Raw genomic sequence first — 16,854 nt, 5'->3', positions numbered from 1 at the left:
ATAGATACAGAGAACAAACTGATGGTTGCCATATAAGAGTAAGGTTGAGGGAATGGGTAAAATAGGTGAAAAGGATTAAGTACAAATTATCAGTTATAAAAATAGCAATGGGAATATAGTCAATAAGGGAATTTTCTGTTGTTTTGTTTTTTTTGCTTGTTGTTGTTGTTTTACTTTTTTAAATTGAATTTGTTGGGGTGACATTGGTTAATAAAATTATATATGTTCAGGTACAATTCTATAATATATTACTGTATATTGTATAGTGTGTTCACCACCCCAAATCAAGAAGGCCGAGTTTTTTTAAACTGGGCATGCATGGTACTGATAGAAATAAATCAGTAGAGGAGGGAGAGGCTGGACAGAATGGAAATGGCAGAAGTAATAAAGACCTTGAAAGGATATATGTGGATAGTTCCTGAGCATATGCAATCAATGGATTAGCCAATGGTTAAAAAGAGGTCACTTCCTTATTTTAAGTGAGGAAGTACTCTTTTATACTTGTATTTTAAAACGAAAATGGATGCAGAAATAGGGAGACTTGAAGACTTGGTTTGGGGAAAAGACTATGCTTTCCTTGTTCTCACTGAAGTATGAGGGGATTGTTAGATGAGAGTATATTGTCAAGTGGAACAGATAAGATACTGAGTAGAATTCATAAATAAAATGGAATAGAATGATTGGGTGAAGCTGGAGTTCATGAATTTCATGTGAAAACAATTTACTATACCACTTCTCCATCCACCTTCCTACCTATCATGCCAAATTCCTGCTATTATTTTCCCCAAGTTTGATTCACTTGGTCTGGTGCAGACCCAGAGAAGGCAGACGGTTGACTTTATCTGGTTTGGTTTTTTCCCAGGCAACTATGGTAGAGAGAAAGGAGGGAGAGAATTGAAAGCATTTGTAAAGGAAATATTGTGAGAATGGACTACACTATCTAAATTGTACAATGAGTCAAGACAGGTGAGGAAGAGGAGGAAACAATGGTTTGAAAAATTGTTGTGATGAGGTGTTTGTGTGAAGAACATGGAATGCTGGAAAGTTCTGTCTGGGAGAAGGATTTGCCACTTCATATTTTGCAAGGAGGACATTTGTTAAAGACAGTAAAATCTGTGGTATGACCCTAGGCATGTGGCTCAGGCAAAGTGAAGAGCTATTGAAGATGAGGAAAGCAGGAAACAGCCTAGGGCTGAAAGGCGGGAGGAGATGGATATCTCTGCTGATGACTATAGTCAAGATAGAGGCGAAGGTCTTAAAACAAAGGAGCAGTATTTGACCAGATGGTTGGGAGATGACAATAGCAAAGAGGATGGTGCATACTGATGTCTGTAATGACACAGGAATACCCTTTTTTTTTTTCTTCTGGTAATAGGGAAACAAATAATGGTCTAAAAGCAGCATGGGGAGCAAATAGGGTGTCTGCTTCACCTGTAGGCACTGAGGAATATATATAATGTTAGAAGAAAATAGCTCCTTTTAGGGAACTATTTTAAGGAGATTTTTCTCTTTTACTTTTGGAATAATTTTCCACTTGGAGAAAAGTTGCTAAATAGTACAGTGTTTTCCAGTAAACTTTTCACCTAGCTTCCCCTAATGCTATTATGTAACCGTAGTACAATTATAAAAACCAGGAAATTATCATTGATAAAACATTGTAAACTATGGGCTTTATTAGAATTTCACCAATTTCTCCCCAGAGCTCTTTTCCTATTTCAGGATCCAATTCAGGAGCACATAATATATTTAGTGGCCATGACTCAGTCTCATCCAATTTATGATATTTTTTTCCTCATCTTTTGATCTTTTGTGACCTTGACAGTCTGGTTAGTTACCTTGTGGGATGCACCTCAAATTCAGGTTTGTCTAATGTGTTCTCATGATGAGATTGAGGTTTAAAATTTCAGAATACTAAGAAGTGATTCTGTGTCCTCAGCATCATATCAGAGGGTTCATGATGTTAATAACCTTATAACTGGTAATATTAAATTTGATTGTTTGGTTAAGGCACTCTCTACTATTTTTGTTTTTCCCTCTGTAATTGGGGAAGATACTTTAAGACTATTATTATTATTCTAATATCCTGTTATCCTCAAACTTTTCTCCACGGATTTTAGCATCCATAAGATCTTGCCTGCAACAATTTTTATCTTAGAGTTTGCCTAATAGTGATTTTGTATTTCAGGAAGACTTTCTGAAATGAGGTTGGGATTTAGAATTGTTGGCTTTTTCATATCAAGAGTTTGTTGTCCATGTGGAAGAATTTGGGAGAGTAGATGAGGGTGTGGACTATAGAATGGCCCCGCCCCCACACACACACACACACACTCACTTCAGCATTCAATCAGAGAAAAGCCTCTCATGCACACGTAATGCAGCGGTCCCCAGAATGGATGCCGGCCTGAGCTGGCTGGACCCTCCTCCAACGTGGAGGCGAGGCGGGAGGCACAGGCCGCGTAGGCAAGACACAGCTGCATCATCGCTCCGCCCCTCCAAGTCGGTGCGAGAGGGCCCCGAGTGCCCAAACAGAGGCAGCTACAGGTTCCAGAGAGGAAAGCAGTCAGTACTAAGATAGGACATAAAGCATAGAATTTTTTTTTATTATTTATTTATTTATTTATTTATTTTTGTTGTTTCACTTATTTTTTTTTATTTTTTTTAATATATTTTATTGATTTTTTTTTTACCCCCTCCCTCCCTCCCACACATCCCCTCCCTCCCCAGAGTTTTGTGTCCATTGGTTGCACTTATATGCATGTATACAAGTCCTTCGGTTGATCTATTATCTCCCCCAGATCTTCCTCCCGTCCCCACTGTAACTTGACAGTCTACTTGTTGATATACTGTCTCTATATCTATCTTATGGTTCACCAGTTTATAATGTTCTTTATTATCCACAAATGAGTGAGGTCATGTGGTGTTTCTCTTTCATTGATTGGCTTATTTCACTCAGCATGATGTTCTCCAATTCCATCCAGGATGCTGCAAATGATGAGAAATCCTTCTTTTTTATGGCAGCATAGTATTCCATTGTGTAGATGTACCATAGTTTTTGGATCCAATCATCTGCTGACGGACACTTAGGCTGTTTCTAAATTCTGGCTATTGTAGATTGTGCTGCTATGAACATAGGGGTGCATATATCCTTTCTGATTGGTGTTTCAAGTTTCTTGGGATATATTCCTAGAAGTGGGATTACTGGGTCAAATGGGAGTTCCATTTTCAGTTTTTTGAGGAAACTCCACACTGTTCTCCACAGTGGTTGCACCAGTCTACATTCCCACCAGCAGTGCGCGAGGGTTCCTTTTTCTCCGCAACCTCGCCAACACTTGTCGTTTGTTGATTTGTTGATGTTGGCCATTCTGACAGGTGTGAGATGGTACCGCATTGTTGTTTTGATTTGCATCTCTCGGATAATTAGTGACTTTGAGCATGTTTTCATGTGCTTTTTGGCCTTCCTTCTGTCTTCTTTTGAAAATATTCTATTTAGGTCCATTGCCCATTTTTTAATTGGATCATTCATCTTCCTTTTATTTAGTTGTATAAGCTGTTTGTAGATGTTGGAGATTAAACCTTTATCAGTGGTAACATTTGCAAATATGTTCTCCCACACAGTGGGCTTTCTTGTTGTTTTGTTGATGGTTTCTTTTGCTGTAAAAAAGCTTTTTATTTTGATGTAGTCCCATTTGTTTATTTTCTCTTTAGCTTCCATTGCACTAGGGGTAGTATCAGTGAAGAAGTTTTTTTGGCATACGTCTGAGATTTTGTTGCCTGTGGATGCTTCAAGTATTTTTATGGTTTCCCGTCTGATGTTTAAGTCCTGTATCCATTTTGAGTTTATTTTTGTGTATGGTGTAAGTTGGTGATCTAGTTTCATTCTTTTGCATGTATCTGTCCAATTTTCCCAACACCATTTATTGAAGAGACTGTCTTGACTCCATTGTATATTAGTGCCTCCTTTGTCAAATATTAATTGAGCATAGTGATTTGGGTTGATATCTGGGTTCTCGATTTGATTCCATTGATCTATATGTCTGTTTTTGTGCCAGTACCAGGCTGTTTTGAGAACAGTGGCTTTGTAATACAGTTTGAAGTCTGGTATTGAGATACCTCCTACTTTACTCTTCTTTCTCAGGATTGCTGTGGCTATTTGGGGTCTTTTATTGTTCCAAATGAACTTTTGGAGAGTTCTTTCTAGGTCAGTGAAATATGCCGTTGGTATTTTAATGGGGAGTGCATTGAACTTATAGATTGCTTTAGGAAGTATGGACATTTTGATGATGTTGATTCTACCAATCCATGAACATGGTATGTTCTTCCATCTGTTTACATCTTCCTCTATTTCTTTTTTCAGTGTCGTGTAGTTTTCCGCAAATAGGTCCTTTACTTCCTTAGTTAAGTTTATTCCTAGGTATCTTAATTTTTTTGGTGCGATCGTAAATGGAATTGCTTTTTTAGTCTCTGTTTCTATAAACTCACTGTTGGTGTATAGAAATGCCATAGATTTCTTGGTGTTAATTTTGTATCCTGCTACATTGCCAAATTCATTTATTAAGCCAATTAGTTTTTTAATGGAGTCTTTTGGGTTTTTTATATACAATATCATGTCGTCTGCAAATAAGGATAACTTTACTTCTTCTTTTCCAATTTGGATGCCTTTTATTTCCTCCTCTTGTCTAATTGCAATGGCTAGTACTTCCAGTACTATGTCAAAGAGGAGTGGCGATAGTGGGCATCCCTGTCTTGTTCCTGTTCTTAGAGGGAATGGTTTTAGTTTTTGCCCATTGAGTATGATGTTTGCTGTGGGTTTATCATATATAGCTTTTATTACGTTGAGGTATGATCCTTGTACTCCCACCTTGTTAAGAGTTTTTATCAGGAAAGGGTGTTGGATTTTATCAAATGCTTTTTCTGCATCAATTGATATGACTATATGATTTTTATCTTTCAACTTGTTTATGTGATGTATCACGTTTATTGATTTGCGGATATTGTACCAACCTTGCATTCCTGGTATAAATCCTACTTGGTCATGGTGTATGATCTTTGTGATGCTCTGCTGGAGCCGATTTGCTAGAATTTTGTTGAGGATTTTGGCATCTATGTTCATGAGGGATATTGGCCTGTAATTCTCTTTCATTGAGTTGTCTTTATCGGGTTTTGGTATTAGGGTGATGCTGGCTTCATAGAAGGAGTTTGGAAGTGTTCCTTCCTCTTGAATTTTTTGGAATAGTCTGAGGAGGATAGGTTTTAGTTCTTCCTTGAATGTTTGGTAAAACTCTCCTGTGAAGCCATCTGGCCCTGGGCTTTTGTTTGCTGGAAGCTTTTTGATGACTGTTTCAATTTCTTCCCAAGTCACTGGTCTATTGAGATTTTTAGATTCTTCCTGATTGAGTTTTGGAAGTTTGTATTTTTCTAGGAATATGTCCATTTCCTCCAGGTTGTTCAGTTTGTTGGAATAGAGTTGTTCGTAGTATTTTGTAACAATCCGTTGTATTTCGGTGGGGTCTGTTGTTATTTCACCTCTTTCATTTCTGATTTTGTTTATTTGGGTCCTCTCTCTTTGTTTCTTGGTTAGCCTGGCTAGAGGTCCATCTATCTTGTTTATTCTTTCAAAGAACCAGCTCTTGGTTTTGTTGATCTTATGTATTGTTTTTTTGGTCTCTATGTCGTTTATCTCTGCTCTGATTTTTGTTATTTCCTTCCTTCTGCTTACACTGGGTTTTTCTTGTTGCTCCTTTTCTAACTCTTTGAGTTGTAGAGTTAGATCATCTGTTACTATTTTTTCTAGTTTTTTGCAATAGGCTTGTAAGGATATGAACTTCCCTCTCAAAACTGCTTTTGCTGTGTCCCAAAGATTTTGGATTGTTGTGCTTTCATTGTCATTTGTTTCCAGGATGTTTTTAATTTCTTCCTTGATTTCTCTGGTAACCCAGTCCTTGTTTAATAGCAAGCTGTTTAGTCTCCATGTGTTTGATTTCTTTGGATTATTTTTATTGTAGTTAATTTCCAGTTTTATGCCATTATGGTCTGAGAAGATACTTGATATGATTTCTATCTTCTTGAATTTGAAGAGACTTTGCCTATGTCCCAAAATGTGGTCTATCTTTGAGAATGTCCCATGTGCACTTGAGAAGAATGTATATTCTGTGGCTTTGGGGTGGAGTGTCCTGAAGATGTCAATTAATTCCATCTGGTCTAGTGAGTCATTTAGGATTGATATTTCTTTGCTGATTTTTTGTTTAGATGATTTGTCGAAGGGTGACAGTGGGGTATTAAAATCTCCTACTATGATTGTATTGCTATTAATCTCTCCCTTAATGTCCTCTAGCAGTTTTTTAATGTATTTGGTTGCTCCTGAATTGGGTGCATATATATTTACCAGGGTTATTTCTTCTTGTTGGATTGTTCCCTTTAGTATTATGAAGTGGCCTTCATTATCTCTTGTTATGTCCTTCACTCTGAGATCTAATTTGTCAGATATAAGTATTGCTACCCCAGCTTTTTTTTCATTTCCATTTGCCTGGAAAACTTTTTTCCATCCCTTCACCCTCAGTCTGTGTGCATCTCTTTTTCTGAGGTGGATTTCTTGTAGACAACAGATGTATGGGTCTTGTTTTCTTATCCAATCTGTTACCCTATGTCTTTTGATTGGAGCATTTAATCCATTTACATTTAAGGTTATTATTGATAGGTACTCATTTGATGCCATTTTTATTCTATACCCGTGTTCCTTCTTCACTTCTTATTTCTTTATTTTTACAGTAGACCCTTTAGCATTTCTTGCATTGCTGGTTTGGTGGAGATAAATTCCTTCAGTCTTTTTTTGTCTGTGAAGCTCCTGATTTCCCCTTCAATTTTGATTGATAGCCTTGCTGGGTACAGTATTCTTGGATTCAGACCCTTCCTTTGCATGACTTTGTATATTTCATCCCATTCCCTTCTGGCCTGATAAGTTTCTGTTGAGAAATCAGTTGCAAGTCTGATGGGGGTTCCTTTGTATGTAACTTTCTGTCTCTCTCTGGCTGCTTTTAAGATTCTTACTTTGTCGTTGTTGTTTGCCAATTTAATTATAATGTGCCTTGGAGTCTGTCTTCTGGGATTCATTTTGCTTGGGACTCTGCGGGCATCTTGGATTTGTGTGGGTTTTTTCTTTTCTATTTCAGGAAAGTTTTCTGTCATTATTTCTTGAAATACTTTTTCCATGTCTACCTCAGTTTCCTTTCCTTCTGGAACCCCTATTATTCGAATATTATTTTGTTTTGTTTTGTCCCAAAGCTCCCGTAGGCTCTCCTCCTGCTTTTTAATCTTTTTTTCTAGAAGTTGCTCTACTTGGGTATTTTTTTCCATCTTATCTTCTATCTCACTGATGCAGTCCTCTGCTTCATCTAGTCTACTCTTGATGCTTTCTATTGAGTTCTTCATGGTAGCGATGTCACTTTTCATTTCTTCTTGGTTCTTCTTCAGTTCCTCATGGCTCTCCTTCATTTCCTCATGGTTCTTTCTCATTTCTTCTTGGCTTTTGTCAAATTTCTCTTCCATTCTTTTTAGCCATGCTATGATCATTACTCTGAATTCTTGCTCTGGCAGGCTGCTTACCTCTGGCTCGTTTACTTCCTTTTCTGGTGATGCCTGCTTTTCTTTCAAGTGCGGACTATGTTTTTGTCTCCCCATGGCCTCTCTTTTCAGGATGTCTGGTTATGTGGTATTCCTTCTCCTGCGTTGATTTTGAGGTACAAAATACAACACTACCAGGTACAACACAAGCGGCACTTAACAGGAATGTATTTACAATATTAATAACCTCTAATAAAGGTGACCACTAGAGAAAGGCAACTTAGGGGATAGGAGAGAAGGAATAAAGGTAAAAATAAAATAAAGAAAAATTAAAAAAAAATAAAATTAAAATTAAAAAAAAAATTAAGTAAATTAAAAAAAAAGAGGGATAAAGAGATAGAAAAAGAAGAAGAAGAAAAAAGTAATGACAAAATGAAGTTGGAAAACAGGGAAAAAAAGAAGAGGGAGAGAGAGAGAGAGAAAGAGAGAGAAGAAGCAAACTAAAAGAGAAATGGGAAACAAACTATATATATGTGGAGAAAATTGCCATAGAAAAACCTCTGGACCCAGCCAATGCCAGTAACAATACTTGGAGATTAATACAAACTACAATATCCACTATTATTAAGTAAGGCTATGATATACAGAAGTAAAATAAACAAACAAAAACAGAGGATTTAAAAAAAAATACAAAGCAACAATAAGAATACAGGAATAAGCATAACAATTTCACTAAAAGGCATAAAAATTCACAATAATCAACCTTTACACATACAATGCGAAAAGGATAGAGGGGAGAATGGATTTTTTTTTTTTTTTTTTTTTTAACTAGTTAATATAGTGCAGAGATTGGTATTTATACACTTGGATCAGGGGTTGGAACTTAGGTCTATAAGTATAGTGAGAGCTTTAGCAGGGGGTATAGAGAGAGAATAGAGGAAAAACTAAAGCCAGAAAGGGATAGGATAAACTGTAGACTAAAGGGTAAAGTTTAGTAAGAGAGTGATAGTGTAAAGGTTGAGTTGAGATAGGGTTGAATGATGCTATAGTAGAGATTAAAATAGAATGAAGGTTACTCCCAATGTAAAATAAAGAAAAAATAAAATGGTACTAGAGAGAGAAAAAAAAGAAAAGAAAGAAAGAAAAAAATAAATAAATAAAAATTTTTTTTTAAAAAAATTGCAAAATAGCAGTAGTAATAGTGATAGAGATTGAAAAATGTAGTAATTGAAAAGGTAAAATCAAGTAAGGAAAAAAGAAAAAAAATTGTTTCTTAAGTAAAAGATATGAAAAATGAAAATTAAATAAAAGATGTAAAAAATGAAAATAAAATAAAGTATAACAAAATTAGCATAAAAATGACCAGTACTGGTCACTCACTTCCTCAGTTAATGTATTTGGCACTTCTGATTCTCGGACCAGACAGTCTTGCAGTTCCCAGCTTTCCACTGCACCTCAGTTTTGTAAGGTAATCCTTAATTTTTAGTAGACTATATCTTAGATATTTGTGTCCATTTATTTTTGATTAATTAAAAGACAAAAGAAAAGAAAGGAAAAAAAAAAAAGAGAAAAAAAAAAAAAAAAAAAAGAAGGGCAGTTTGTAATTCAGCTCTTAGGTGTCAGTGTTTCCGGTTTGACCTCCCAGTCTTTTTGGTTGCTCCGGCCTTCTTTCTCTATGGCTCTAGCTGGCAGGGTGCCAGCTGGCTCCCAGACTATCTCTTCTGGCTCCGATCCCTTGTTTCCAGGGAGGCACTTTCTCCCTGCAAATTCCCTGGATATGCCCAACTAGGCTGATCTTCCCTAGTATTCCGAAGCTAGGGGGTGAAGGGGATCAGGCGCCGAGGTGTCCAGATGTTCCGCCCTTGGCGGGACAGCCGCGATTCTTAACACTCTGTCCCGTGTCCCCTGGCTTTTAAAAAAAAAAAAAAAAAAAAATTCCCGCTTCTGGGGAAGCTTATGCCAAACCCAGCACTAGATGTCGCTGCAGCCTTCTTAGGGCTCAGCTTTGCGGGCGCTGCATGGAGGCAGGGCCGGAACTCCCCGGCTACTGTGGCTGCCGGCACCGCGGGACCGCGATCTCTCAGGCTTTCCCCGCAAATTCTGACCTTTCCGTGGGTGACCGAAGAACTCCTTTGAATACACGCGCCAGCGCCAACTCGGACGTCTCAGCTACTGGATGGACCTCTCCGCAGTGGGCTTTCCAGGCCTCAGAGAAGCCACTCCTTTGTCACAGCGCCGCCGCCGCTGCCTCTGCCGCCGCCGCCGCCGCCGCCGCCGCGGCCGCGGCTGTGGCAGTGTTGGCCACCGGCTGGAAATCCTGTCCAGCGGATCGCTGCCTAGCTTCCTTGAAACCTCTGCTGCCCCTCAGCTGCCAATCAACCCTCCCTGAGCGACTCAGATGTTACTTTTATCTGTTCTGGGACCAGAGTCAGAACAAGTCCGACTGTTCGGTCGCCATCTTCAAGCTCCGCCTCCTAAAGCATAGAATTTTTAGTGAGCCTGTAAAAAGAGTAAAATAGTGAGGGAGGAAGGGGAAGATGAGGAAGAAGGGAAGGAATGAGGGAAGAATTTTATAAAGGAGTCAGGAGAGAACAGAGTTAAGGAAGGAAAGAGGAAGTATGAATGAGCTGTAGGAGCTATAATGGAAATCAAGTGTGGGGCTGGGGAGGGAGGCCTTTCCCTGACCTCTGGGCATGTGGGCTCCCAGGCCGTGAGTGGCTCTCAGTCCTCTCCCCTCCGGAATCTGCAGGCGATGGGCGTGCCTGCACAGGCATGGTCAGGGCCCGACTTGTCCTGTGGGTGGGGGAGGCGTTCCACCCAGGATGTGAGCCTGAGTCAGACCAGGCAGATGAATGGATGGATGGACGGCTGGAGAAAGCCTTGGTGTGGTGTCACAGGGGTTTTTGTCGGTTGCATGCACCGGGAGAAAAAGAGGACTTCGACCCCAGGGGTATGGAAGTGAGCCTCATGCAAGTCCCTCTGCTGCTGCGCGCAGTCTCCTGCTGGTCTGTCAATATGCAAATTGGTCGTTACTGTAACACCGTTAGGACCAATTTGCATATTACCTCTTTATTATATAGATATCCTAGAAAATTACTCATACATATGCATAAAGATGTACATACCCGAATATTTTTGGAAACAATATTAGTAGGAGTGTCTTAAATATATTATATATATTATTTTTATCCATATTATAGATTGCTATACAGCTGTCAAATCAATAAGGTAGCTTATAAAGTAATGTGGAAAAATCTCCAGGATATGCCTCTGTTGCCAGGGGCAACCCTATCCTGTTCTCCTTAGCTCTGTGGCTGCTGCAGTTTTTCTTGGGATTTAGCTTCTATAATTGAAACTTTGTATACTTAAGTGGAGGTCTAGGCCTGCCAGGGTGTGTGGAAAGCTTGGGTTCCTTTATTGCTGGGGAAACCCAAGCCTCTCAACTGCTCTCTGTGGCTGCAGTCATCTTGGTTGGGGTTAATTTGCATACTTGCTCTGATTGGCTGCTGGGCGTGGCTTGAGCAGATTGATAGTTAATTTGCATACTACTGTTTTATTAGGTAGGATGTTTTGTGGGTTTTTGCATCTTAGAGTGTCCCACCATTTCTTTTCATTCATTAAAACAAATATTTTCATGCAGTTATAAACTATAAATGAAATGATATTCTTTAATGATTAAAATAAATATGAAATATACTCTTAGCTGAAATACATAAACTACTATAGCAACTATCTTTTTAATACTAGAAACCAACCTTACTTGTTTTTTCTTCTTTTTTAAAAATAGAATATAAAGAATATGTAATTAAGAAATACACAAGCCTGGGCATGCAAATGTAAAATCACCTGTTCACAGACAGGTGCCCTTTGGGGCCACATTTCACCTACACAGTTTGTGTGTGTGTGTGAGTGTGTGAGTGTGTGTGTTATCTGTTTTTGTTTTTTTCTCAGAACAGTGTTAGCCCACAGTGTTTCAAAATTTTTTGAATTAATTGCCAACCTACTTCACATTAACAGTTGTTAGCATTTTTATTCTACCTACAAAAACTAGGATATCTGGCAATGCTGGCTGTGACCCCATGCGGCAGTGACAGCCTGGAGCTCAGTAGCAGATGACCCCTTTCTAGGGAAGATCATGCTCTAGTTTGTTAAAATCCTCTCTTCTTTCTCTGGTCTCTTCAACACTGACCTGAGTGGCAGTTGCCATATACCATTGAGTCTGAGCTCCTGTGCCGCACTCCAGGCCCACTTCACTCCCTTACATCACCTGGTCACACCCTGCAGACATCTGAGTCACTGGAGATGAAAGAAGGTAAAACTGCCCCATCCACTCCTAACAAGACAAAATACCAGGGTTTGTAATTGGATTTTTTTTCCAGAGAGGGAGCTTTCCTCATTACAACTGTTTAACTTTATCATTTTTATTAGAATGTTTTTATGTGACCAGTCGTGGTGCAAAGTTGCCACACAAACAGAGCGGCTAGAGAAAGGTGCTGAACCCTGAGGTGTGGAGTGTGGCAGGTGCCTGACTCATATCCTCCTAAAGGTCTAAGTTAATTTTTTATTCCTTCTTGAACACTAAAACCTTAATGTTCTTTTCTAACCATAAAAAATAGCCTTATAGGAATTGTCCTTTTTGCAATTCTGTGCTAGTCGAATGATCCACAGACACAATCCGCACTCTGTGGCCTTTTCTATATTTCTTGTCCTTTCAAAAAGGTCAAAATTTTTTTCTCTCATGAATCTCCAGTAACAGATTTTACATTTTATCTTATGGAAGATAATAAGCCATGTTCCTTTTCTTCCTTGACTTTCTCACATGTAGCTTCTCTTCCCCAAACCCCACCTGTCCTCAAGATTGATATTACTATTAACCGGGAGTAATACAATTAGTGGTATTGGGATACATTTTATATCCTGGCCTAGGGGATAGATCAGACAAGAGGACAGCTACAAGGGAATAGGCTCTTTTCCACCTTAGCTTCTCCCCACTGATGTTCTGAAACAGCAAAGATGACAAGACAAATTCTTGAGAATTATTTTTTCCTATTCTTCCTCATCAAGTCTTAGCCTCGTTTTATATACTTTTGGAATTGAAATTGAGAAATTATTCTCTTGTGTGCATTACTTTATGTAGTATTATTTGAGTAGGGTAGTTGCTGTAATCAACAGACCTCAAAATATATAATAGCTTGAATACTATATATTTTTTTCTTGCTCATTTAAGACATGAGTGAATAGGTTTCAGATGAGGTATGCAGGCAGAAAAACCAATATAAGCTCTCTCATCTTTAATATATGACTTTAGGTGATCCGAGGGTAGACATGGCTCTCTTGGGCAGGTCCCCAAGTCTTCTGTTGTGTCCTCTCAGTAGGGCTTTCCTGGATGTCAGGTGGCTCCAGCCCCAAACCTTGTTATGGTTGCCCAGTGCCTGGGGACTCCCCACCACACAGCTGAGCTGGGGCAAGGCACACGGGAATGAGTACTAGCCAAGCAACATCAGACACAAGCACAAGCATGGCTGGATCAAGCGCTTAAGCACATGGGGCCAGTGTCCATGCTCAAGGACCAAAAATCGCTGAGCCATTGAGCACAACATTGCCTCTGAGACTACCCCTCCCATTACAGCATTTCCCTCCTTCAGACCTCTCCTGCCGTTGTTTTTGTGAGAAGATTGGATGACTCAGACATGAGTGCTCCTCCAGTTGTGGGGTTGGGCCATGGCATAAGTCTGGGGTTGGACTGGAAAGGAGAATAGGAAGTCAGAATCCAACATATGATAACAGTTCATGGAATAGTACAATGAACCTCATCGTGTAACCACCCATTTCTGACCAACAGTTACCTACAACCCGTCCTGCTCCCTCCTATGTGTCCTCCCTTCCTTCCTTCCTTCCTTCCTTCCTTCCTTCCTTCCTTCCTTCCTTCCTTCCTTCCTTCCTTCCTTCCTTCCATCCTCCCTCCCTGCCTCCCTCCCTCCCTCCCTCTTTTCTTTCTTTCTTTCTTTCTTTCTTTCTTTCTTTCTTTCTTTCTTTCTTTCTTTCTTTCTTTCTTTCTTTCTTTCTTTCTTTCTTTCTTTCTTTCTTTCTTTCTTTCTTTCTTCTTCCCTTTCATCCAGAGACGGAGAAGCATGATCAGATGGTCAAACCTCCGAGGGAAGATAGGGGAGGATGGGGTAAGGGGGAGAGATCAAGCAAAGGACTTGTATGCATGCAAATAAGCACAACCAATGGACACAGACATCAGGAGGGTGAGGGCATGAACAGAGTGCTGGAGGGGAGCAATGGGGAGATAAGGACACATATGTAATACCTTAATCAATAAACAAATAAAGAAAAAATTACATTTTCTTCTTGAGAAAAATGCACACACACACACACACACACACACAAAAACACAATCACAAAACTTCTCACACTTAGAAAAAGTCAATAATCCTTAATATCATTAAATGTCTAAATTGTCACTGTGTGTGTGTATATATATATATATATATATATATATATATATATATATATATATAACTTTAAAGTTTGTGCTGGGGTTGTCTCTTTTCATGGGCAGCCACTAGAGAAGAAATATATGGAGGTGCATGTGTGGGAAGTTTACAATTATTTGATCCTGGAAGTGGTGGTGTACATTATGCCCTTTCACTTTCTATTGGTCAACACTCAATCATCTGATGCGGTACTAATAGTAGAACAATACCAGTTAGTTTGGTAACTTGGAACTTGTCTTATTTGTGTAGTTAATTACTTGGGAATAATCCACATTCTCCAAACGCTTCTTCTCACATTTTTGTGACAGTCCTGTGGCCCTGTCATTATGATTTAATCTCTGTGGCACAGGTGGGGCAGTGGCATTGGCACAAGGGCTATGCTGGTTGTTAGCTACCCAGCAATCTTTGTGCTGGAATTGGCAAATAAATGCAACCATCAGAACACAATGCAGGGCTGCCAGTCAACCTTATCTGATGTTTCTTCCCTGCTTGTCATGGTGTTTCTTTTCCCCTGCTTTCTCCTGTGGTTTGCACTCAGCTAAGGATATTCAGAAGTCTCATCCAAACTTCTAGCAACTCTCTTCTCTTTATACTTTTGACTGATGATTTCATAAAGCTCCAGACACTGGGGCAGCTCTCAGACTCTGAGACTTCATTAGTCTCCTTGTCTATTCTTGGCAAGATAAGCAATCCTAGACAAATGGGAAGGCTGCTTGTCTCAACTGCTGAAGCCTTATGTTTGTAAGGGTTATGTACATTATTGAACTTTGAGCTCTTTCTTTCCAAGCTCAAGCTTCTGAATTTGTTCAAATGACATGTTCTACTGAAATAATTATTTGAAATGATGTTGGCATCTCTGTTTAATTTCTAATTCCTTGTTTTGATTTTCACCTGCCAGGCCTTTTGTATTTTCTCTGATGTCCATGCACTAAGTGCTTGATGAATTGGACCTTAGCATTAGACCTAAAATATTAGGGGAAAGCAGTGGGATACCAGAAGGAAGGAAGCAGATAGGAGCAGGCAGGAAGGATCTGGTGCACTATAAATCAGGCCTCGATGAGATATTTGGTTTGTGAATATGGAATAGAGGGATAACAAATCCCATAGATAACATGGAGGAAAGGACAAAGGAATGGAAATAAATCAATGGTAGGTAGAAGGGGCCAATTATGGAAGTAAGGGCCAGGACACAATTCTATGCTTGATGTACATGAGAGGCAAAATCAGTGTGATGGTTTGTATGCCTCCCCCACCCCATTATCATCGATCCCCTCCATACCCTCTTCCACTTTCACTCATTCACCCCTCAAACCCCCTCTCCCCTAATCACCACACTGTTGTCCATATCCAGGAGTTTTCTGTCTTTTTTTCTTTTTTGTTCAACCCTTTCACAAACAATCTCCCCACTGCCAGCCCTTGACCTGTCTGCCTGTTCTGTCTATGAGTATGTCTCTATTTTGCTTGGTAGTTTCATTTATTCATTAGCTTCCACATATAAGTGAAATCAGATGGTATTTGTTTTTCTCTGACCAGCTTATTTCACTGAGCATAATATTCTCCAGGTATATCCATGCTGTCAAGGAACCTCTCACTTACTCTGAGGACATGTCTAGGCCAATCTTTCATGTCAGAAATGCAGGCCAGAAGCACAAGCTCTGCTTACAAATCAAATGCAAGGGTGTGTGTGTGTGTGTGTGTGTGTGTGTGTGTGTGTGTGTTTGGAAACAGAGGATCTATTTCTGATTTCAGAATCCAAAAGAGGTCCATGATACATAAATGGCTAAGAGTTACTGGATTAGAGGGTCTGTGTATCCTAAAGTAGTTAATGGAAATGAAGTGACCAGGGAAAAAGAAGGTGAAGGGCCTAATGTAAAACCAGTGTGAAATGAGATATTATGAGTGATTAATGTTTCATGTTATAGTGAAGTCTGAGTGTCAAGCTTTAAATATGCAGATAGGAAAATAAGGCCCCATACTTTAGAATCTGAAAGAGCATTTATTTCCATGTCAAAGTATAGAAAGTAGAAAAATAAAATTATAGATTCAGAACCTATTCATATGGGTTCAGTTTTAGGACTTAAACTTTTTGAAATAATGTTCTTCAAAAATGCAGTTTTGTAATAGCATTTTGTTTTGATTTCCTGCTGCATTCAAACTAAACTTTTGTTCTCTCTATGACACTTTTAGGCATCACCCAATACAAGCCTGGGCTAGTTTCCAAAGGCACAATAAGTAATGATATTTCTATTTTTATGAAGACACTAACACTGACTTGTGTTTCTGCTAGCAAAACTGCTGAGTTCTTGAGCAGACTGGAGACAGAGTTGCCAAACAGAAGCACCTATCAAACTGCTTGCCATAACCTACAATATTCAGCCTGGGTAAGTGGATGTCATGCAGGGTGCTGTCTGGTACTGCAAAAGAAGCATTTAGTGAATGAAGATTAAGAGCATAGAATGACCTGTGAAACTAGAATATTGGACATCACCTGGAGCTTATAGAAATATAGACAAATCTCAAGCCCCACTGCAGACCTAAATCAGAACTGCATTTTTAACATGGTCTGTGGGTGACTTGTGTGTACATTAATGTTGAGGAGCACTGTCTCAATCACTTATGTATTCATGGCCATATATTTTCACTACTTTAAACACTCAGTGAAGCTTGATTACTTTAATTTTTATCCATGTGTCACGTTCTTTAAAAAGTCAACACTTACATCTATATGTCCTTTGTAGGCCCACTTTTACTCCAACACTGTAAACTCTTTGTATTAAGCTCCAATTGCTTATAAAAT

General features: G+C 39.1%; 1 protein-coding gene across 2 annotated transcripts in view; it reads left to right on the top strand.

Moving 5' to 3' along the window:
* The window catches only part of EPSTI1 (epithelial stromal interaction 1), a 106,506-nt gene that overhangs the window by 53,713 nt on the left and 35,939 nt on the right, over positions 1 to 16,854 (top strand). For both annotated transcript variants that reach the window (XM_084876572.1, XM_084876571.1), the window contains exon 7: positions 16,345 to 16,438. In XM_084876572.1, the coding sequence (XP_084732698.1) occupies positions 16,345 to 16,438 (94 nt within the window). The remainder of the gene's footprint in view (positions 1 to 16,344; positions 16,439 to 16,854) is intronic.

This window comes from Pipistrellus hanaki (assembly GCF_964339955.1).
Source record: "Pipistrellus hanaki genome assembly, chromosome: 3".
Classification (NCBI taxonomy): domain Eukaryota; kingdom Metazoa; phylum Chordata; class Mammalia; order Chiroptera; family Vespertilionidae; genus Pipistrellus; species Pipistrellus hanaki.
This window is presented reverse-complemented; position numbering and strand designations above follow the sequence as displayed.